Source organism: Manis javanica, chromosome 11 (genome assembly GCF_040802235.1).
Source record: "Manis javanica isolate MJ-LG chromosome 11, MJ_LKY, whole genome shotgun sequence".
NCBI lineage: Eukaryota > Metazoa > Chordata > Mammalia > Pholidota > Manidae > Manis > Manis javanica.
In genome coordinates this window covers 10,405,788-10,431,049 of record NC_133166.1, presented here as the reverse complement: position 1 = coordinate 10,431,049, position 25,262 = coordinate 10,405,788, and the positions used below count along the sequence as shown (strand labels likewise).

At 32.8% G+C, this 25,262-nt stretch overlaps 1 protein-coding gene across 1 annotated transcript in view; it reads left to right on the top strand.

Moving 5' to 3' along the window:
• HIKESHI (heat shock protein nuclear import factor hikeshi) overlaps window positions 1–24,895 on the top strand; it is a 31,130-nt gene extending 6,235 nt beyond the window's left edge. Inside the window, exons 3-5 of the mRNA XM_017652879.3 lie at window positions 18,599–18,750; window positions 23,603–23,721; window positions 24,668–24,895. Of these exons, the coding sequence (XP_017508368.1) occupies window positions 18,599–18,750; window positions 23,603–23,721; window positions 24,668–24,722 (326 nt within the window). The 3' untranslated portion in view covers window positions 24,723–24,895. The remainder of the gene's footprint in view (window positions 1–18,598; window positions 18,751–23,602; window positions 23,722–24,667) is intronic.
• Window positions 24,896–25,262: the final 367 nt, after the last annotated feature.

Sequence of the window (25,262 nt, the reverse complement as noted above, 5' to 3'; positions counted from 1 at the left end):
CAGAGAGAGAAGACTAGTTATTTATAACTGAACAGCAATTAGTTTAGCAGATTTATCATGACCATGAGTAGAGGCCAAAACCAACAGATTAATATATTCAAAGTGCCAAGGAAAAATAAAACTGTCAAAACTGTCATTCTAAAGTAAAGGAGAAATAAATATACTTTCAGATGGACATGGAGAGTTTCCTACCCATAGACCAGTACTGAAAGAACTGCTAAAGGTAGTTGTTGTATTTTATAGTAGGAAGTTGAACCCAGAATGTAGAAGACGAAGCAAGCCACAAAGTTAACAATTGGTAAGCATATAGACAAATCTGGTTAACCTGATTCTGTAAAATAACACAATAAGTAACTTAAATGCATAAGAATTAAATACTGTACTAGAAAACAATGCATAAGACAGAAGTAGTAGTGATCTGAGTTAAAGCTTTCTGAGGTCCTATTGTTTAGAAAGAGTAATAACATTGATTCTACTTTCAAGTAATTATGTTAAAAATACAAGGAAAATAAAAAAAGAAGGGGGAAGTCAAAGAAAAAGCGTATATTAAAAATAAACAAAGATGGTGGAAATGATTTAATCTATATTGGTTACCAAAATAAATGTAAACAAATTAAATTTACCAGAGGAAAAAAAAACATGCAGACTCTAGGATGGGATTTCTTTTTAAAGGCAAATAAATAATTATATTGCTGCTTTATGAATAATGGGTCTAAAGCATTGTAACGCAAGAAACAAAAAAAGCTGTCATGTGTACATTTAAGAAAAATTAGACGAAAGCAAACATTGTTAAGAATTACAAGATTCATTCACTAGGAATGAAATTAGGAAGACAAATATTTCTAGGAAAAGGTAAATGTCATGAATTTGTGTGGATGTAAAACAACTTCAAAAAATGCAAAGAAAAAATACTGACGTTAGAATGATAAATGGACAACCTTACAATTAATGTTTTAATACACCACTTGATAATTAATATATCAAGTAAATTATTAGTAAAGATGGAAGATTTGAATAAGAGTTAATAAGCTTGAGCTTATGGATACTTACAGAATCCTGCAGTTAATAATCAGAGCTTACACATTTTTTAAACACACAGAACATCTATGAAATTTGACCACGTACCAAATCACAAAGCAAGTTGCAGCAAATGGCAGATAATCAGTATACAACCTACAGTGCAGTGTAATTACAAATTCATAAGGTAAAACACTGTCATGTTTAGAAACTCTCCCTTCCACATGTAACTATCAGGCCAGGTGGTTTACAAAGTTCAGCTAAGCCTTTGGGAAACAAATTGTTTGTATCTTACATAAACGGGAGAGAATAGGAAATGAGGCAAAGTTAACCAGTTTGTATTTTTTTGAAGCTTATATAACCTCTATACCAAAAAGGGCAAGAACAATATGAGAGAGGAAATTTGGCCTATGTCAGGTTTATTTATTTAGGATTTTAATATCTGCATTAAAAAAATAGTTACAAAGTGAACTCAATGTATGTTGAATTTTAAAAAGTTTTAAAACCAAAGCAGATGCAAAATCAGATTAAACAGAATATTGAACCCCTCTCTGCTCACACACCCCACTTAAAAATGACCAACTCATGGATAGTGTTATTTCTTTTAGATTCCGATTCTCCCTTCTCATATTATTTGGAAGTATATTCCAGAATCACAACATGTAAGGTATAAATATATTAGTATGTGACTATAAAAGACAAGGCATTTCTCTTTTTAAAAAAAATACAACTGTAGTGCTATTATTACACCAAAAAACTGTAATTCCTTAATATGGGATTGAGTATCTAATCAATGTTCAGATTTCCAATGGTCTCAGAATTTTTCTGTTTATATATTTAAAAATTTTAAATACTTACTTTGCAATAGTTGATCTCTCAAGTATCTTTTATAAAAAGAAAAGGTTTAATGTTTTCTCTGCCCTCTATTTCTACTAAGTTAGTTGGATTTAGAGGTTTGATCAGACTTCGAGTTTATTTTTTAACAATTTTGGCAGATTATAGGATAGTGTTCTTTAATCAGAAAGCACATATATGTTCTCTTTTTGTGAAATTATCAGCCATTTTTATGCAGTCTTACATTTTTTAATTCAATAGGGATTCAAAATGATGATATTCTAATTCTGTTATTTTATCATTTGTAAAGAGACATTTGTGTATGTGCTATTTGATTACCTAGGGGTAGAGTCATTATAGGAAAGGCACCATAAATGCTTGATTCTCTTAATTACCAGTGTTCAAAAAAAATGGATTGATTAATGTCCTCCAAAAGTAATCAATAATTTTTTTAAAAGAATTATGAAATGATGGAGATATATTTGTATGGGTGTGTATGTGTATATATTTATATTTGATGCATTCTGACCATTGGTACACCCTTCGGATCCTTTGGACCTAACTTTAACTTTTCAGGTTTTTTTAGGCAGGTACTGGTATTTCACAGCTTTTATCCTTTCTTAAGAAATCTTCCAAAGAACAGAAAATTAATTTTTTTGTAAAGTTTAAGAAAGGTATAATTGACATACTTAAAGTGTGCAGTTGATAAATTTTGATATCTGTCTACCTGTGCATACACACATACCAGTGAAACCATCATCACAATCAAAATAGTGAACGTATCTATCACCCCTAAAAGTTTTCTAGTGTTCATTTGTAATCCTATCTGTCTTCTTCCTTACCCTAGGCAATTACTGCTCTACTTTCGGTCACTGTAAAATAGTTTGCATTTTCTAGAGTTTTACATAAATGAAACTAAGCAGTGTGTATTCTTTTTTTGACTGGCTTCCTTCACTCAGCCTAATTGTTTTTAGAGTCATCCATGTTTTAGCATGTACTTCATTCCTTTTAATTTCTAGGTAGTAGTCCATTGTTTCACAATTTGTTTATCCATACACCTGTTGATGGATATTTGGTTTGTTTTCAGTTTTTGGCTCAAAAATAAAGCTGCTGTATACATTTATGTACAAATCTTTGTATGCACATATGCTTTTCTTTCCCCTTAGGTAATGTCTAGGAATGGAAAGCCTGGATTATACAGTACTCATATTTAACATTTTGAGAAACTGTCAAGCCATTTTCCAACATGGTTGTTCCGTTTGACATTTCAACCAGCAATGTATGAAAGTTCAGTTCCTCCACGTCCTTGCCAATGCTTGGTATGATCATTTTTAGGCATTTTAATAGGTGTGCAGTGGTATCCATTGTGTTTTTAATTTGCATTTTCCTAATGACTAATGGTGTTGAGCATTTTTTCAGTGTGCTTATTTGCTATGTATATATATTCCTTGTGAAGTAACTGTTCTGATCTTTTGCCTGTTTTTTCAATTGGAGGTTTTCTTATTACTGAGCTTTGAGAGTTCCATATATATTTATTTTTTTCCATATATATTCTTGATACAAATCATTTATAAGCTATGTGATTTGAAATATTTTCCTCCAGTCTTTGGCTTGTCTTTTCTCTCAATGTGTCTTGCAGAGCAGAAGTTTTTAATTTTGATGAACTCTACTTTTACAATTTGTTCTCTGGATTGTGTTTGTAGTGTTGAGTCTAAGAAGTTTTCGCTAACCCAAGATCATAAAGGTTTTCCTCTAAAAGTTACTACACTTAGATTTTACATTTATACCTGGGATCCAGTTTGAATTAATTTTGTATTTAGTCCAAGGTATGGACTGAAGTTCAGTTTTTTTCTTTTTGCAAATGGATATCCAACTGTTGCAGCACTGTTTGTTGAAAGACAAAGTAATGGCACATTGTTCTGGATCCATCCTCAAGCGTGTTCACTTTGATACTACTTGCAAGTTCTCAAGTTGAGAAATGGGGAGTCCTCAAGCTGCTCCATTTTCAAGTAAAATATAGTAAACATAAATGAGTATTTCTGTATTGAATTAAAAAGAAGAGAAGTAGAAATAGTTACTATTAGAGTTTTTTTTAAACAATAAATCACTAAGTAGAAAATATGCTGTAAGAGTAGATGGATACTGGAAAATATAGTAATAAGTAATAAAGGAAGAGAAGCAATTAATTTGGGGGGAAAATGAGGTGTTTTTCATTTGGGTTTGAGGAGCCTGTGGCACATGATAGCAGTGCCTTAAATACAAAATGGTGGTTTTTGCTGTTTTAGCTGGTGGTTTTTGATGGTTAGGTAGGTAGCCAGCTAATGGTTAGTTAACCTTTTGAATAGTTGGAAAGTGCAGGCTTATTTTGTACCCAGACTCATATGCATTGATTAAGGTGAATATTGGCCATTAGTCAGTAGACCAGGACCTATTGGTTATTTTTGGAGACATACCAATTAAATTGTCAATTGGATACCCACCTTTCCTTCTCTTCTCTTTGCCCCAACTTTGCCAAGTTTTTGAATTGGGTAGGAGTACAACATTTCTTTTTCATCTTTTATCATCACTGTAATACCACAGGAGATGCTCTAGGAGTAGTGAAAAATGCTTTCACCTGTCCCTTTTTCATTGCCCTACGTTATCTTTTCCTTGCTCTCTTTTTATACCCAAGGGTTGGAGGCTGGCGATGAGGGTTGCATTTTGTGATCATAAGAACCTAGACATTCCCTTCTTATGTTTTCTCATCCAATCTGGAGAAAATTGAGCAATCAGAAATAAGTTAATCCAATTGCTATAACCAGATTTTAACAGTAATAATGAACTGAGATGTGTTTTCTGTTGTGCAGTTAGATAAAACAGTCTAAAATACAACCCCATAGTAACAACCTGATTCAGTACAAGAAAGTGATTTATTTCCATTGTGATATATGACTAGTTCTTTTATTCTCCTTCCTTTCAAAAATAAATAGTTCTTCATCATTCCCATTTTAACGTGGCAGCTGGTAGTTTTATCCATGAAAACAAGTTTTCAAGGCACTGTTTGTGATGGGTAAAGCACAATGTTTTATTAAAGACAAAGCAGCTTAAAGTATTTAGAGACTTAGTGCACATAACCATGAAGCGGATGGTAAAATGCTATTAAATATTTTGGGTGATTCTTTACTAGTAAGTTGTTCAGAAAAGCACTTTTGGATGTCTAAAGTATTAGAATTATTAATTTATATGTAAAAGACAAGACTTGTTCATATTAGGGAATGGTATTTTAATGGAATATAAAAACAGGTAGACTTGTAATGGGTTTCTGTTTTTGAATCTTTGAGATACCACTTCAAGTGTAGAGGTATGTTTTATTACATTGGGCAAACTTAACTAGCACATCAGGACGGGATGGAAGGGACTTTTAACTCCAGGCAGTTGTGATCGAACTGAGAATTTATTAAGCAGAATAATATGGGAGCAGGGAGGGTAGAAAGTTAGTGAAGCAAATTTCATGTTAAACTTTGGCAGTGTTTGTGGTTATCTGCTGAATAGTCAAAGATTTCTTAACTGCCCAGAACAGTTTTGGTTGGGGAAGGTCAACAGAGCTCTGTTAGGAAAATTGCTGTTGGTAGGGGGTCCTGAAACCAGTTGCTGAGTTTTGTTTTGATTGAGAGAAGATTCTTTGTGACTCTTGGGTTCAGAGAAGTAGTTATGAATACATTTTTAGGTTGATGCTGAAACAATCTGGGAGTGATTGTTAGAACTAAGGACTAAACTTGAAAAATATAAAATGAAGAGAAGGATATTAAAAAAACAAGAAGAAACTTCTTTTCTTCCTCATTTCCTCCCTTCCTACCTATCTACCTACTGACATGGAATGTAGAAATCCTAAAAACAAACAAAACCCCACAAGCTTAGGAGGTAAGATGTGGTGGTTGGAGAATTTGGAAGTTTACGTGAATCACTTTCAATATTGTATTTAGATGTTGTCTTTGGTTTTCATAATGTAGAAGAGAAATTTAACCAAAAACTTAGTATAAATTATGAAATACTGGGAGTTCTATAAAGAGATTTTTTGCTTTATAGGATGTGTATGCCAACTCAGGTTAGCACATATAAGGGAGTATTAACAAAATTTAAATTTGTTTTATGCAACTTAATATATTAGAAAGTGAGTAGTTATAGACACTATAGGTCTTTTGCTGTATGAAGCTTTGAGAGGCCCTTTCAAGCCTATGGGTTATAAGTTTTATTATATTGTGCAAACCTTGCCCAGGTTTTTTTCAGTTGCCTATTACATTGTGAGAGCTTGGAAAATATACTATGAATTATCTTATATATTTCCATTAAATAAGAATAAAAAATACCTGCTTATGGCTAAGACTTTGTTATATTATCTCATTCCTCAAATAATTATTGAACTTGGATCTGTTTCATTCTTAGTACCTATGTTTCAAATTGATTGACTGCTTTTAGGATCTGTATGTGTGTGTGAATATTAAAACTCCAAGACACTGTTCAAAGGATATAGATTAGTGATCTGAGATAATTGATAATGGATCTATGGAAGCTTAGACTGCAGTATGCACTTGAAATAAGAATAGGTTTGGATGGGGTGGAAGTGAGAGGATGGGAATTACATTTGGAGATGATCAAAGTTACACCGTCAGGTGACAGTGAGGAGCAGACTTAGTGGGTGGTACGATAGGCTCCTGTTTGGGAGCCATGTTGTGGGGGCAAGGTTTAAAGGTAAAATGGCACTGTTGTGTGATGGTTATGTGAAGTGAGTTTTACATTTTTTTTTAGTAGGCAAGTATTCTAGCAAGAGAATGATGATACTACTAAAAACGATGTTTTAGGTAAATCATTGTCTGGGATGGCTTGGAGAATGTTGTTGAGATACAGCCAAATAAACCAGTTAGGAATATTTTATAATGATTGAAAGATAGAAGGAAAAGGTAATATTGAATATCTGTTTATGCAATGCACTGTGCTAGGCTTTCACAAGTATCATCTATTTATCCTTTAATAACAACTTTTAGAAGTGGGTATTACTGGCCTCTGGTTTTCGAGAGTCTGGATTTCAGAGAAGTTATTTTGCTCAGAAAAGAGTCTGATGACTTATAGGTAGTATTTATAGATCTACCTCTTTCAAACAGCAGTTGCATGGCAATACCGTAATTGATTTAATCCCTATTGGTGGAAATTTGGGTTCTTTCCATTTTTTTATTGTTTTATTAGCAATGCCACAATAAATATTCTTACATGTATCATTGTACATATTTTCTAGCACTGTGTTTCTGTAGAAGAAACTCCAGAAGTGGAGCTGAATTCCTGGATTAAAATGGCCTTTAAAACAAGTGGTATAGGAGGACTGGAAAAAGGGTACTGACTGGATAATGATGGATCATGATTTTCATGGCAGTGTTTAGAGAGTCGTAATAAAGGTACAGTGTACTTGGTACTACATAAAAACTAATAGAACGTATCACTGCCAAGTATAATAACAGAGTAAGCCATGGCATATCAGAATGGAGGGCCCTAAAAATAACTTAATCTCTAATTTTACTGTTGAGACTCTTGAGATCTGAAAAGTTTCAGAGTGTTCCTAAAGTACAGCATGGATTAGGACCTAGATACTCAGATTTTTATTTCACTATTCTAAGTGTAGTAGGTCTTCTGTTTTCTCAAAGTAAATTTAAAGAGAAAACTACATTCACATTCTTTTCCATTGTTTTATAGGTCTATAGAGTTGATGTGTTTGTAGATGCTATTTTCTACCATTTTTGCTTCATATTATTTCATAATGAGTTATGAAATTTTGGTGTGTTCAAAAAGTATTAAATGTTTAGTTTTCCTTCATTCCCTTTCTATTACAAGTAAAATGAGAAATACACATTCTTATCTTCAGATGGGCTGGGGTGGAAATAGAAGGTGAGATTTTTATACGTATTTAAAAAGAAAAAGTAACATGAATTAAAAGGCTTTCAGAAACACAGGAATATAAGATATGGTCCTTTTTCTGCCTGTTTTAAGTGGTAGCATAGTATTTCATTTCATTTCATTGGTAAGTTAGGGTTTGATTATATATTCCTTGTTGGACATTTTGGCTTTCTTCTCCCAAATCTCTGTACATTTCTTTATATTTCCAGTTGTCTTTTCCTAGTACATAGAAGTATAGTTGATTTTTTTTTAAGACTTTATATTTTAAGAGCAGTTCTAAGTTGCTAGTAAAATTGAGAGGAAGGTACATAGATTGCCCATATCCTTCTCCCCTACACATGTATAGCCTCCTCCAATATCATTCACCAGAATATAGTACATTCTTTTATCAAGGATGAACCTACATTCACACATCATAATCACCCAAAGTCCATAGTTTACCTTCAGATTCACTCTTGGTGTTGTACATTCTTTTGGTTTGGACAAATATGTAATGACATATATCCATAATTATAATATACAGCATATTTTCACTGCCCTAAAAATTCTCTGTGCTTTGCCTGTCCAGCTCCCCCACCTAATACACTCCCACTCCCACCCCAGGCAATTACTGATTTAGTTCTACAAGTTTACTAGCTATTAGTTCTAGTTGCTTCCTTGGCTTTTCTATATAGATGAATCACAATGTCATTGAAAAATACTTTTTCTTTCCTTCCATTATTATGCTTTTTATTTCTTATTGTTACCTTATTGCATTGCCCAGGCCTTCCAGCACCATGTTGAATAGGTAGGTGTATAAGAGTGCAGTGAGGCAAGAAAAAGCAATAAAAGGCATGACAATTGTTATTTCTCTCTTCTATTTTATGAATGTGTAAGATTGATAAATTGGTCTTTTCATCAATACAAAATGCCCTTTATCTCTGCTAATGTTCCTTTCTTGAAGTCTACTTTGTGTAAAATTTATATAGCTTCTCTACCTTTCTTACGATTAGTGTTCACATGCTATATTTTTCCTGCACTTTTACCTTTGACATAAATCTCTGTGTCTCTTGTAAACAGTGTATAGTTAGGGGCTGCCTTTTTTTTAAATCCTCTTCTTACAATCTCTGCCTTTTAAAAAGTGAGTTTAGTCTGTTAATATTTAATATTAGTTTAAAATTTTTATCTTGCTTTTGCCTTTTTTTTTCCTTGGCTTTCTTTTCCATTGGGTAATTTTAGTGGTTCCTCAAGGGATTATGATACATATTGTTAACTTTTTCCAGTGAACCATGCATTAATATTAAAATAAACATCTATATTCGACAACTGTGAAACTGGATTTGGTCATTTTTATAGGCCTTCATCTCCAGTTTTCTTTGCTGTGTCAGTCCACTGAGTGACATTCTGAATATAGTCATCAGAGCCCTAAGGCAAATTGCATTTTGGTGATTTATTTTTAATTAAAGATATCTATGTCTGTTCTCATCTTGCAACTGAAGTTCAACATTGCAACTCTTAATAGCATGTGAAAGAGTCGGGTACAAATAATAGGAAGCCTAAAGGTCTATTATAAATACTCTGCATATTTTCCCGAAGTTCAGAATTTTCACATCCTTCAGAGTTGAATAGAAGAGACAGAAAAGATTATTTACTCACCTTTGATTTGACTTAATCTGTTCCAGAGAAGCATTTCATGATCAGGTCCAGGTTGTACTGGAAATTTTCTCACTGGATTACATCTTTAATTATCTCAGTGAATTCTTTCACTGAGGAGATAGGCCTCTTTTTTTTTGATGTACAAAAGGTATCTGTAATATGAATTAGAAATTCATTTTCCATACATACTTAAGTATTTATTTCTAGTTCTGTGATATTAATATTATCAGATTTCATAGTTTATGAATATTTTTCCACAGTGCTTTTTTGAATTTTTTTCTTAAAATGTCTTATCTGAGTTCTGAAAGTGGTATTTAGCCTTAGTAGTATCTTTAAACTGTAAGATGCATAAGAAAACTCAGCATTCATATAGTAGGTCAACTAAATGCTGGTGTCTACTTATAATAATTTAAACATCTGTTAAAACCTATAACAACTATGAATAATGAGATGTCATGTAATGGTAACTTTAAGAAGTTTTGGTTCATGATAAATAAGGAACATGAGTATAGTATCTTTTAGATTAAGGTTTAAAATTTTGATTCTGAATTTGGAAGGTGGAAGCAATGTCTTTTACCAGAAATACAGTACTGAATGAATTTGTATTATGCATGTTTATATGCATATGTCTTATTATCAAGGTATATTTTGGAGTTCATATACTATTTGAAGAATTTATATAAGCCACATCCACATACTCTTTCATACACACAAAGTTCAACCTAAAACCTTCCTTTTCTCTGTAGGTAAACTATTTGTAAAGTGTTTCAAGAGACAATGAGGAAATGGCTCAATTCCTCAGTCAGGGTGAGGAAGCCCAGTGACATCTGCAGTGGAGAATTATGTGGAGAATGGGAAACAGAAGAGGCCGAGATTGGAAGAGCAGGTGGAGGAGTAGGATATTAGGTCAGAAATATTTTTTATTGTGTCTACAGCACTTTAATATGTGATTATACCTAATAGAAGAGTAAGAAATGATTACTTGAATTACCTGTGGTATAAAGAAGAAAGTTGTATATTTATGTAAATAAAATAGGGTAACGAATATGGTAGAGCTTTGTAGAATACCCTTGTTATGAGAAAAGGTTAATATTTTGTTTCAAGCCTTCAGAGTAAACTAGGCATCCTATATTGAGGTTTTACCTTATTTTCTTTTTTTGCCCAGGACTTAACTACAAGGTATTGTTAGTTTGGAATGAAATTCTTAAATCATCAGTCTGATACTTTAAAATTCTTTATTACATTAGTGATTTAAAACAACTTTATATTGAAATCATTTTAAAATTAGGAAAATTACAAGAATAGTGTAAAGAATTTCTTACATTCTCCCACATTCATCAGTTTTGCCGCATTTTATTTATTTTAAGTTTGCATATGTATGTATGCACATATATATTTTTTTCCCCTGAAACTTCTGAGAATAAGTTGTAGACATCAAGCCCCTTTACTGCTAAATACATCAGCATATATTTCCTAGAAGGGTATTCTCTTGTAAAATCAGTATAATTATCAAATTCAGCAAATTCAACATTAATACAATACTCTTGTCTAATACACAGTCTGCATTAAAGTTTTGCCAATTCTCCCAGTAATGATTATAACAGTTTCCCCCTCCCTCCATTTATGATCCCCTTAGGATCTTGCATTGCATTTAATTGTCATACTTCTGTAGTCTTTAATCTTGCACAGTTGTTCAGCCTTTCTTTGTTTGTCAAGACAGTGACATTAAAAATACCCATGAAAAAAGACTTAGCACCAAAGAGGAATTTTCAAGCAATGTTAAAATTAGAGTTTGGTATAAATTATCATTTGAATTGCTTCTTTATAGTTCTGCTCTGTGCTTTTTGGGCTTGCTGCCGTATTTTAATGTCATTGCTTTGGCTTTCTCAACACAAGATTTATATGGTCTCCTCTACTTTAATCTAGCTCAGTTGCCAGGAAAAAAAACTTTATTAAACTTATTTTAGTTCATCTTAAAATTGGGTTGAGCTTGTCAAGGGTATTAAAAAGGACAAAGCTCAAGATGCTACTATTTGTTCACATGAAGTGGTGCTAGTGAGGCAGAATAGGAACCTTTTACTTTCTGACATTTCTTGACTTGCTTTCTCATGTGCCTTATTGTGAAGTAAGTAATGAATAAAAAATCAGTTAAGAGTTCATACCACAGAATTTGGTATAAATGGGATAATGAACTGGAGTGAGCATCAGTTTTGGAGCTTGGTGGACTCATTTTGAATCCTAAGTGATACTTGTTGCAAGCTGTATAACCTTGACCAAGCTGTTTAACCTTAGAGGAGAGTCCAAGTAAAATGGACGTAATAACCTATAGTGCAAGGGCTTTTGCAAGCATTAGAGGTAATGAATGCAAAATGCATAATAGTGTCTGGTACATAGTGGATACTCAAGAAATGGTTATTACAATTTTATAAAGTCATAAAAAGACAGCTCCTGGAGGGATTTTAAAAATCACCCAGAAAATTAAACCTATTCAGAAAGGTTAAGTGACTGTTGGTCCCCATTAGAGTATTAGCTCCTTAAGAGTAGAGACTGTATCTTTTGCTTTATTCTTTTAGAGTGTACAAAGCACAGAAATGGACTTTAGGTACTGGGTAAATATTTCTTGTTTAAATACATTTCAGACATCCAAACTCTAGACATATTACAATGTCTGATTTGTTATCATTTTTATTTGGTTTAAAATACTTCTGATAAACCTTTGAAAGTCATGTTGCTCTTGAACTATGCATGGGTGAAAAATATAATTTCAGGGTTGTCAGGCTATCAAAAGAAATCAAGCAAAGAGATTTTAGAAATGCATATTTGAGTTTTAAATATTTATATTCAATACCAAGAAGGCTTTTAAGCAGGCATAATTAAGCCATTTTATGTAGCTTCTTAGCATATATCATACTCCAATTTCACTTCTTAGTGAATTACTTATTTTTGGCACAGTTGGTTTCTTTAGTCCTCATCTTTGCTGCCATACACACCTACAACATTTTAACCAATGGACTCACGTTTAGTTAAATTTTAGTTTCTTTTTTTGGGCATTTATAACTCTTAGAAAGATTGATACTTCTTGAGTTTTATTTTTTAGAAGTCTTCCACAGAACAGAGAGAACATTGGTTTACATATTTTTAAAACTCATTCTATCTTGAATTACCATATGACTTCACTGGACTGTTTTATAAATCTTATATGCATTTCAGGTTATTATTGACTGACTTTTCCTATATCTTGAACATTTTGCTATGTCATCCAAGGAATTATGTTGTTATTACATAGCAGTTATTCTCAACTATTACAAAAAAGCTGAAATAACGAAGCAGAAGAATGATGGAGTTACTTTGAGTTTGGGAAACATTTTCATAAAGGGTAAGATGGTAAATGTTTTAGGCTTTGTGGGCCATATGTGGTCTCTGTGGTGTATTCTTCTTTAAATAGCTCTTTACAAATGTAAACCACTCTTACCTTGCAGGTCATACAAAAATAGGTTGTAGACCATATTTGGCCTGTGCACATTAGTTTGCCATTGAACTATCCTACTGTTTTCATACTGCATTGTCCAAAGGATTATGTAATCTTTTAAGAGACTGGAGACACCATCTTTATGATCTGCTTTTTGTTTTTATTGAACAGATGGGGAACTAATAATTTTTCACATTTTGTTCATAATGGCAAAGAAGAAAATTGATAGAAACAAGTTTCACAATTATTGCATGAATCAAATAATACAAAGAGGCAGATAACAGCATTCTAGATACTAATGATGGGGAAGTTGATCATAAAGCAAAATAATCAGACTGTGACTCTTCAGATAATGCTCTCTTAGGTGAATTTTCTTAAAATAAAAACCAGATGACTGAATGGTGTATTTCTGAGGACCAAAAGAAAATACGATGTCCTTCCCATTTACTCATTCAACAAGGAGGAATTAATGCACAGCATTTTGTGACAAAATATTGGACATGTGGTAAAAGGATATGCACTGGTATTCTTTCATATCTTATGTTTGTGTTCCAAAATGGAATGGATACAGTTTGTAAGTGGACATTGTTGAAAGTAGGTGTGTGTACAGAGGTGATTGGAAGGCAATAGATGTAGAAATGTAAAAAAGAAAATTGGATTGATTATTCTGAATAATCTTTATAAATTTAAAAATTAAAATATTTTGCAAATTATGGTCCAAAGAAGATGACCATCCTTTCTTCAATTAATTATGAGCCTTAAAAGTTTCAAAATTTCAAAGTTTCAGTTATTGTATTTTGACAGTGCAATTTTCAGAAAAAGAACTAGAAGATTACTTTTGTAATCTTTTGTAAGATAAGCTCCAACCTGTTAGAGATATGTTTAAAAATCAGGTGTCACATTTATAAGATGGATATGTTCCACATTTAACTATGACAGGTGATCAACACTTATATTCAGAGAAAGTGGCCCATTTTGGAAAATGTGGGAAATGTGGAATGAGTATATGGGTTTGCTGTACTTCATTCCTTACTAGAAATTCTAATGAAGTCATTTTTCACTATCTTTTTATTCTGAATATTTTGGTCAAACGATTTAAAAAATATATATGTATATGTATGTGTGTGTGTGTGTGTGTAAATTTTTTTTCTTTTTTTTAAGTCCATTAGACCCAGATAGTAAATGATAACTGCTTTTTCTTGTATTCTGATAGTATAGGACTAGTTTCTATAGGATTTCTTCCTTTGAGTTAGTTGTGCCTTGTGTTAGGCTCTTGACTTACATCAAGGAGAGGGACACTTTGAGAAACAGCCTTAAAAATTTGCAACTGATTTTACTACTGGAATATTATTGAGGAATTTATCATGTATTCTTTTTAAGACCAGGTCGAATGCTTTGCTTTCTCTGCTGTTTTTGTTTTTTAGGTTTTGAAGATAGGACTCATTGTAACTGATTGTTTTTCTTTTGCTCTCATGAATTAAGATCGATCCAAAATTAAACAATAACTGTGATTTTGTATATTATGTTCCAGTGTTTCTTCTCAGTATTTTATTTTATTGTTTACAAGCAAAAATCTTTGTACTTGGAGGTATCAACTGCCATGTCAAGGCCATTTTGAGAATGAGTGACTAAAGAAATGATTTAATTGCATGATGGATCTCTTTGAATATATAAAGATTGCTGAATAATTTTGAGTCTTTTTCTCTCTCTTAAGTTGTCTTAATTCTAGAGAACTTTAAAATGAAGAAGTTGAAATAGTTCCTTTGTCCCACCTCTTACAGTGAATCTTAGCCAGTTTCACTTAGGGGTATCACTTATTTGCCAAGAGCATGTGTATGATAAAAGATGGTGATTAGAGATGACAAGGCTTTCTGCTTGGGCAGATCACTCCCTGGGTGGTGGTTATAACTAAGGCATTAGAAGGTTGTATTAAACATTTTTCCTTTATTTAGATTATTGCAGCCTGTTACGCAGATAAATAGCATTGTATTTTCTGTACTTAGTTGTACATTTGAAACAATTAAAATGATGGAGTAAGGAGCTTTAAAGTCAATTCCTCCACAAAAGCAACAAAATTGACAAAAACTGTCTGAATCAGCTTTTTGAGGACTGTAAACTAACCAAAAGCTTGTAGCAACCAAAGGAACATTTAATCAGGAAAAAACACTGAATCTCAGTAAGAACAGTGAGGCTTGTGGCATTTTAACTTACCCTGGTCAGTGGTAGCCTGAGAATAACGGCCCATGCTCTTGGCATGGGTAACAGAGGGAGCAGAATGGACCTCATTCACAACAAACTGTAATGACCTTGTTTTGACATGTCTGGTGGCTCTCTGGAAGACTTGATTCAAAAGATTTGCCTTTCTCTCACCTGCCTTGGAACTTTTCCAGTGCTAAAGTGATGAACCTGGGACTGTTTGTCAAAAATGTGGGCAGATATGTATTTGTCACTGCTGCCTGAGGTGATACTTTGGGGAATAAGGGTTTTGAATTCTCTAACCTAGAAATTCCTGAGAATCTAAAAGAGCACATGTGCCCAGGGCTGTACACATGCTCAGGGAAGACCCACCAAGTTCCTAAGCTCTCACCTCTGGCTGACTCTGAGGCTCTGCATAAGCAGGAAGTAAAGGCTAAGGCAGTGTTGTAAACTGCCTGGCTGAGTATGGAAGGCATGTCCCCACACACAACACACATGCAAAGACTGGGAAAAATTTTTTGATTCTAGGCTTTTAAGTAAATCTCTTTTCAATCACTGGCTGACCAGTAAGCTAATAGAATGGAGACTTCAGTAGTCATACATGGCAGAAAAAGTGAGACTTCACAATATTCAGAAAAAGTCATTAAACAAGGAAGCAACTGCAACAAAAGTAACAGTAAACCTTGAGGAGGGGGAAAACATTGCTAGATTTTCTATATTGTAATATTCAATGTCCAGTTTTCAACAAAAAGTTATGAAGCATGCAAAGAAACAAGAATAAGGCCCTTTCACAGAAGAAATGAAGAAAAACTCCCCAGGAAGCATAGACTTTGGACTTAATTGTCAAAGACAAAGTAAACTGTCTCAGATATGCTTAAAGAAGTAAGGGAAATCAAGAGAATGATGAATCATCAAGTAGAGAATATCAATAGAAAAATTATAAAAAGGAACTAAACATATGAGACTGAGCTAAAAAAATACAGTAACTGAAATGAAAAGTTGATTAGAGGGTTTCAATAGCACATTTAAGTAGGCAGAAAAAGAATCAGCAAACTTGAAGATAGGCAATTGACATATCTAATTTGTGGGGCAGAAAGAATGCAGAAGAATGAACAGAGCCTTAGAGACCTAGGAGACACTGTCAAGTGTACCAACATATGCATAATAGGAATGGAAAGAATACTTGAAGAAATAATGCTCCAAAACTTTCTAAATTTGATGAAAACTATTAATATACACACTTAAGCTCAGCAAACTCCAAGTGGGATAAATTCCACGTCAAGACAAATAGTCAAAGACAGGGAATCTTGAAAGTGGCAAGAGAAGAATCTCATCACATACAAGAATCCTTAACAAAACAGCTGATTTCTCATCAGAAACAATGGGGGCTAGAAAGTAGTAGGACAGCATAAAGTACTGAAAGAAAAAAGGAACCAATCAAGAACTCTCCATCAAAACTACCAAAAAAGAAGACATTCCTAGATAATCAAAAACTGAGAGTCATTGCTAGAAGGCTTACTCTACAAGAAATGCTAAAGGCAGCCCTTCAGGCTGAAATAGAGGGCATGAGACAGTAATAAGAATTGACATGAAGAAAAAAAGAACACAGGTAAAGGCATTGGTAATTGTAATATTAAATAGGTAATTATAAAAGTCAGTGTTTGTAACTCTTTTTATCCTGTCTGATATAAAAGACAACTGCATAAAACAAAAACCATAAATAGTGATTTATGAACATATTATGTATACAGATGTAATTTGTAGTAATAACAATATAAGGGAGAGAATTTATGCTGGAGCAAGGCTTCTGTATACTACCGAAATTGGTATTAATTCAAACTAGGTTGTTACAAATAAGATTTAATTGTAATCCCCAGTACAACCACTAATAACAAAATATTTATAGTAAAAGAATTGATGAGAATTAAAATATACATTAGTAAGCATCTATTTAACACAAAATTAAACTCTCCAATTAAAAGGCAGAGATTTGCCGAATGGATACAAATGCATGATCCAACTATTGATTTGAAGTTACAAATTGGTTGAAAGTAAAGGATAAAAAAAGATAAATGCAAATGGTAACCAAAAGAGAGCTGGAATGGCTAATAAAATAAGACTAAATAGACTTTAGACAACAATTATGAGAGAGAAAGGACATTATAAGATAAAAGGGTCAATCCGTCAAAAAGATATAAAAATTACAAACTTTTGTGTGCCTAACAGCAGAGCCTCAAAATAAACGAAGCAAAAACGGAGAGAACTGGAGGGAGAAACAATTCAGTAATGATAGTGGGAAACTATAATGCCCTACTTTCAGTAATGAGCAGATCATCAAAGAAATAGAAGACCTGAACAGTATAAACCAAGTAGACCTAACAGACTTACATTGAACATTCTACCTAACAACAAAATATACATTCTTCCCGAGTCCATATGGGACATTTCCTTGGGTAAATCTTATGTTTGGCCACAAAATACATCTCAGGATATTTTAAAAGACTGAAATATAACATACGTTTTCTGACCATATTGATAGAAAATAGAAATAGTGGAAATAAATTTGGAAAATTCACAAATACGTGGAAATTAAAACAATTAAAAAATACTGAAATTATCTGAAACTAATCATACTTAGTGATGCATGTATGTGTGTTTTTAAAGTATAGAAAAATTCATTTGTAAGTTTCCATATGCTTGAAAATAAAAAAATTTGGACACTTGCAATGAATATTCTAGTTATTAGGAATGTGTATTTTCCTATATATTTTTATTTATCAGTATTTGATTAAACATTTTATAGTCTTACATAAAAACAGTTAATCCAAAAATCTACTCATTGTATGAATTTCTTTTTCCTTCATCAGATTGACTTCAGATTATGTCTTACATAGATTAATAAAATTGGCCTGTATTTTCCACATGTAAGTTAGGTGGCACTTACAGTCTCAGATATGTATGTGATGATTCTTTTTTAATGAATGGGGAAAGTTACTAAATATATTCTGTGAATAAGCTGCAAATTTCTTTATTGCCTATTTGATAACAGTATCAAGTGTCAAGTAGGGTGATTCACGACATTTAGTAAAATATGGCATGCTTTTTACCAGAAATAATGGCAATTTAAAAATCTTTAGCAGAATTATCAGAAAATGTTAAAACTAATTCTAAAAATGTTAAAAATTTTAACTTTAAAAATCCTTCCCTCAGAGTTAGCATTGAGAATCTTTTATCTAATTAATTCTCATTCATTTATTTTTCTCTCATTCTGCTAATTTCCACTTCCAGGTATTAGTAACTTTAATAAGCTTAGAGAAGTAACAGCTATTTTCTGGTGGGGAAAGTTTTAGTTTTCTTATTATTTGTTAATATGGTAAAAGCTTAGTAGCCTTTTACACCTATCTGAAAAGAGACAAACTTTCATGTACCAGAACTTTTTAGTGCATATAAATCAGAGGTTTTCATGTATTTATATGGATACAAGTAAAACTTGAAATTCACATGGCACCTGTTAATTTCTTTCAGGAGAAGGAAGCCAGCACCCTTTTGGAGCCATGAATATTGTCCGAACTCCATCTGTTGCTCAGATTGGAATTTCAGTGGAATTATTGGACAGTCTGGCTCAGCAAACCCCTGTAGGTAATGCTGCTGTGTCCTCAGTTGACTCATTCACTCAGGTAATGCAATGAAAAAATCTCATTATTTTCTAAAAAATTGAAAAATCATATTCTATACCTTCAAAATCAGCTTGATGGTAGAGAACATGTAAAAATGATGGTAAACATACATGACATAAGTTGACAACTAGTTATTCCGTGGATATTTTATGTTTCCTTTCTTTTACAGTTATTTTTAAATTTATAAATGCTTTGGTAAGAATTGTTTGTATAGTGATAAAATACTCAAAGTGTTTTTTAAAAATGGTTTTAAGTATCAGTGTTTCCTCTTTCCCTCCCCCAGTTAGTGTGCTAGGCTATGTGTATGGAGTTGTGAACCTGATAATCAAGATCCTTGTCTTCACAGTGCTTAAAGTGACATAATTCTATAAGGCTTGACTTTTAACCTCTGTTATGGCAAAGGCCTGAAGGGGAGAATGATTTAGGTAGAGGCACAGCTGGTGCAAAGGCCCTAAGGTAGACATCTGTTATGTTTGAAGAATAACATGAAGGTCTTTGCCTGGAGTGGAATGAACAGGGGTGAGAATTGGAAGATGAGGTTACAGATTATGGGGGAGGTGGCTGCATGATAAAATCATATGGGACTGCACTGGCTTTTAGAAGAGCTTTGGCTTATATTCTGCTTAGAAGAGAAAACAGAGTTTTGAGCAGAAGAGTAAGATTATCTAACAATTTAAAAGGATCTGTTTTGCATCTTGGGAGAGAAACTAGTGGGGCAAAGATGGAAGGAGGAAGATCAGGAGGCTCTTGTGAAAATCCAGATGAGGGACAATAATGACTTGAGTGAGGGAACTGTGGAGAGGTAGAAGTGGAAGTGATGAAAAGTAGTTGATTTCTGGAGATAATTTGAAGATGGAGACAGTATGGATCACATGGAAGATCTGAGACAAGAGAGACATCGACTCTGGCCCCCCAGGATGTGGCTTGAGGAACTGGAATATTGTGGAACACAGGAATATTGTGAAAAGAGCAAGTACAGGCTGGGAGTGGAATCAGGAGTTGAATTCTGGTCATGCTGTGGGATGCCTACTGGACAGCCAACTGGAGATAACAAGTCTAGAATTCAAGAGAGGACTGGGGTAGAGAAAAAAATGTGGGAGTCATCAGTGTAGAGATAGTATTTAAAGTTTTGGAGGGGTTGTGATCACTGGAGAACTATAAATAGAAAATTTGGCCAGTGACTGAGTTCAGGGCCATTTCAAAGTTGAGAAGCTTAAGAGATGAGCAGAAATTAAAGGAAAAGAGGAGCCTGAGGTAGGAGGAGACCCAAGAGGTGGTGGCTCTGAAACCAAGCAAAGACTGGTTATTAAGAAGGAAGACGTAACCAATAGTATCACACTGCTGATGGTTCAAGTTAGATGAGGACTGAGAACTAACCACTGGATTCAGCAAGGTAGACATCATTAAAACTGTCAAGAGATCAGAAAGGTAGAAGCGGAGTTTGAGTTTAAGTAATTACAAAGGAGGAAATGGAAACAGTGAATGTAGGTGACTCCCACTGAGTGTTGTTATAAAGGACAGCAATAAATGGTTTGGTTCCTGAGGGGGCTGTGGGGACAAGGAATTTTATTTTCCTGTTTTTAATGAGACATATATCATGTTTGACTGACAGGAATGAAGCATTGGAGAGAAAATTAATAATGCAGGAGAGCAGGGAGCATTGCTGAAGCGGTGTCCTTGACTAGGGAATGGAAGCGTATTGGAATAATGGGTAGTATTGATAGTAATGAATATATGGGTACAGAACATGTGCCAGTTCTCTCTTGCTTCCTTCTCTTTGCTCAGTGAAATAGGGACATTTAGTAAAATATGGCATGCTTTTTACCAGAAATAATGGCAATTTAAAAATCAATCTGAGCTGAGGGGAAAGGAAGTATTGGAAATTTAAATACAAAGGATTATTAAATAAGTCCTCTGGGAGAGGAAGAGGGTGAATGGACTAGGAAAACCTTATGGGTTTGCTGGGCAGCACTTATAGTAAAGACGGTATTAGAAAAATGCCTGGGAAATTCATACCAAAGTTATCCTTGGAGGGGATCAAGAATTTACTCTCTATAAATTATTTAGCCTTTTTTATAGAGCATATCTATTTTTTATTAAACATATTATTAAATATTTTAAATATACACAAAAGTACATTCCACAAATATTGTATATCTACTGTGTACCGGCATTTTCTAAGCACATAGATAAAAATAGGTTGACAAAATAATACTTGTCCTTATAGAGCTATCATTGTAGGGGTATATACAAAGACTTCCATGTGTCTTCCACCTAGATTTAACTGTTATGTTTTGCCATATTTGCTACTAATAAAAAGTAAATAAATAAAGTATTACAGGTATAGTCCACTGATGTGGTTTTCTTCTTTCCTCTCCATGTAGCTACTCTTCTAACTTTATATATCTTTCCTATCCATATATTTTAGCACTTTAAGAAAAACATTCATATATGCCCACAAAATATGTACAATACTATTTGTGTGTTTAAACATGTTTCAGATTTTTACTCTTAGTTACTCTCATTTTAGATTTTATCAGTAGGACATGTACATGGCTTAAAAAGTCAAAGTTTTACATGCAAAACAGCTATCCTATACCTCTTTATTCTGTTCTAACTTTCCTCCTCAGAAGCAATCACTTTCAACCTCTTCTCATTTTTTAAAAACTATTTCTTCCTTTATTTACTGCCATGTGTCAGAAAAAACTTGTTTAGTATGATCGTTCTTTATCTGTTGTAGGTATTTTTCCATCGACTTACCGATACATAACATGATTGAGCTCTCTTACTCTCCCTGCTCCCCCGTGTACAGAGAGGTCTTTTCTTCCCACCGTTCAGCACAGATTTTTGTTAAATTAATACTCAGTTGTTACTATTATGACCAGGTAAATATTTTTCAGAACTGACCCCTGTGTAGTACTATGATTACATTTCTTTTCTTGTATAACTTTTCATTTTTCCTGGTTAATAAATGTTTCATTTTTTCCTTTGCATGGATTTCTGTTTCCATTTCTTATTTATGCCCAAATTCTGCCAAGTGTAAATTCCCATCAATATATTTAAATATAGCAATTTTAAATTTTTCTTGGAAACTTGGAAATCTTTTGTTTTACTGTGGACTGATTATTCTCTGAGTATGTTGCATAGCTATAGTCAAGGTATTATTTTCTTTTACCATTACTGTAGAAATTCCTTTTATTACTCTTCTGTTTTGAATTCCTTGTTTTCTGGTTCCTCTGTTTTTCCTTCTTGTTAACTTATTCTTTTGTATGTTTTAAAAATAGATATAAATGGTATACTATATAAATTCTACAACGTGCTATTGTTCACTCAAAAAATTTTAGAGATTTATCTATGTTGATACATGGAATAGATATAGTTTATTTTAATTGTATGCCATTGTATGAATGAGCCTCAGTTTTGGATTTTTTTTCATTTCTATATTGATAGATGTTTATACATTCTCACTAGTATTTATCAAACCTTAGATTTTTGCCAAACTGATGGGTGAAATAGAATATCACTGTTGTTTTTCTTTGTATTTTTTGATTGCAAGTGAAGTTGAGCACTTTTCAAATTTTGGCCTTGTATTTGTATTTTTTTAATAAGAATTGACTGTATATTTTATCCAATTTTTTTTTTACTGTTTTCTGATCAGTGATCCTTTGTTATATATATGTTGCAAATTTATTTTCCCAACATGTTGTTTGTCTTTTAATATTATTTATAGTGCCTTTTTTTGCATAAAGACATACTGTATTTTTACATTGACAGGTTTATCAATTCTTTCCTTTCTGATTTGTGGGTTTTTGTATTTGAGAAATCCTTCCCTACTCTGACACATGAAGATGTTACATTCTTTTATAGTTCTTAAAACTTTAATGTCTTGCTTTTTCAATTTTGTTTATGTGTGGTTTGGGAAAGGAATTAAATTAATTTTTCCCTGTGGAAAACTAATTGTTTTAGCCCCATTAGTTGAATAACTGGCCCATTTTTTTTGTTGTTGTTTTTTTTCACTCTGAGTAACAGCATCTTTGTTGTATGTCATGTTGTCACATGTGCTTCGGGTTGTTTCTGGGTGCTCTCTTCTGTTCCAAGTAGTTTATTTGCCTGTCCCTTTGCCAGTAGAAGTCTTAATACCTACTAGGCCAGGTCCCTCTTCCCAGCCATCAAAATAGGCTTAGGTATGCTTCATCATAATTTTAGCATCAGCTTGTCAAGTTCCATGAAAAACCTCCTTGGAAATTAGTTGGATATGACAGTGGATTTATAGGTTTAATTTGGGGAGAATTGTTGCCATTGCCACATTAAGCCTTACTCCTCTGCCCTACCCATGAACACATTGTATCTTCCCACTGAACATGGTGTATAGGTCCGTTCATTTGTTGTCTTCCCTCTCTCTCCACACAGTCTTAAAATATTTTCTACAAAAAGTTGTTATCAGCTAACCTCAACATTTTTCCTAAGTACCTTACAGAATTTGTTTCTGTTCTGAATTTGATCTTTTTAAAGTTATGTTTGAAAATTTTTGTTGCTAGTGTGGGGGGTTACTGTTGATTCTGTTTCTCCCTGAAATTTATCTTTTAGTGATCTTACTAAACTCTGATATTAGTTCAAATACCTAATGATAGTCTCTTGTCTTAAATTACCTTGATATTATTTTTTCTTCAAATTTTTATTGAGGTATTATTGATATACACTCTTATGAAGGTTTCACATGAAAAAACAATGTGGTTACTACATTTACCCATATTATCACCTACTTAATTTGGCATCATTTTTAGTTAAAAATACAAGGTCTACATGGAGAATTTATTATAATCCATTAATCTATTCATTATTAATTTTTCAGTTCACACAAAAGATGCTGGACAACTTCTACAATTTTGCTTCATCATTTGCTGTTTCTCAGGCCCAGATGACACCAAGTCCGTCTGAAATGTTCATTCCTGCAAATGTGGTTTTGAAATGGTACGGGAAATTTTGTATCTCTAATAGTAAGGCTTTTTTAGTAACTAAATATAATTTTTGCCTGTGAATGTATTTCTTCTTTGACATATAAATGTACTCAGTTATTGTGGGCATCAGCACTTATTAATATTTGCATGTCATTAAAAAGTATTATTTGGTGTTAGATCAGGAGTGATTCTCACCTAAAATCTGTTATATTGTGGCCATTTTTTGAATTTATAAAGACAGGAAAATACAGTTGCCTTTGTTTTAGGGACCACAATTAAGGATTGTAAAATTTTAAATATTCATAAGTACTATATAGGAGGCTTGAAATATCAAGCAAAAATTTTTTTTGTTAAGTTTAGAAAGTCTTTATCTAAAGTTAAACATGTTTAAGATATCAGGGTAGTTTATATTGCACCCTGTACATGAATGATTAATAAATCTGTTTCCGCAGCTTTCCCATGTTTCTGTTTTTAGGTATTTCTTTTCACTTGAATACCCCAGCGGTTAGGGGATACACAGAGTTTGAGAAGTGGTAGCATGGTGTAGCCTGGATAGCACTGATATATAGTAGGTTTAGTTTTGTTTGATGTAGCTATGTGACCTTGAGCAAATTATTCTCATCTACTCATCTATGAAATGAGGGACAAGTTAGATTTGATTTTTCCTTGTGGATATGAGCCATTAAAAAGTATTACCCTTTTAGCTCTCAGACTTGCAGAAGATAAACAATTAATAAAATTTATTATGATTTGTATTCTGATACAAGCCAGTCATACTTAAATCGTCATGCTATCTTTTTATAAGAGTAAACTTCCAGATTAACTTTTTAGCTTTTTAGGTCTTTTTATCTTAGCTTTTGAGAAATGACATGTGAGGTTGTCTGCTTTCTGGTAAGTAATTTAGCAGATTATGAAAGATCCTATTTCAATTTTCTTGTAAATATGTTTTTCTTTTGTAGGTATGAAAACTTTCAAAGACGACTAGCACAGAACCCTCTCTTTTGGAAAACATAATTTGAATAAAATAATTTTTATGGATTCTGAAATTTGTCATGTTTTGAAGAGAAATGACTCCATTTAAAAGCATGAAGTCAAAAGGATGAAACTTAAGTTTAGAAGCTGCTTTTTGACTGTGAAGCTTAATTGAAATCTTTACAAAAAATTAAAAAAACACTGAAAAATGCAAATATGTTCCTTATTAATGACTTTTTCTTCCTTAAGCTTAAAATATTCAAAGGGCAAAACATTTTGTTTTGGCTATAATTCCTTTTTTTACTTAAAAATAAAGTGTACTCACAACAACAATGTGCCAAATGTCGTTGGATTTATAATCTTTTATTTTTATGGTGGTTTCCTAGGGGAGTTAACTTAAAATCAACTATATCAAAAATGTGGTGAACTTTTTGAAAAAGATATCAAATATACATTTTTACATATGGAGAAATAATTTGCAGTTAGTATTTCTAAAGATAAGTTTTTCAATTAACAGATTGGCTGTCAGCTTTATATCTTCAAATTCATACATTTTTATTTGTTTAATAAAATTGCCATGAC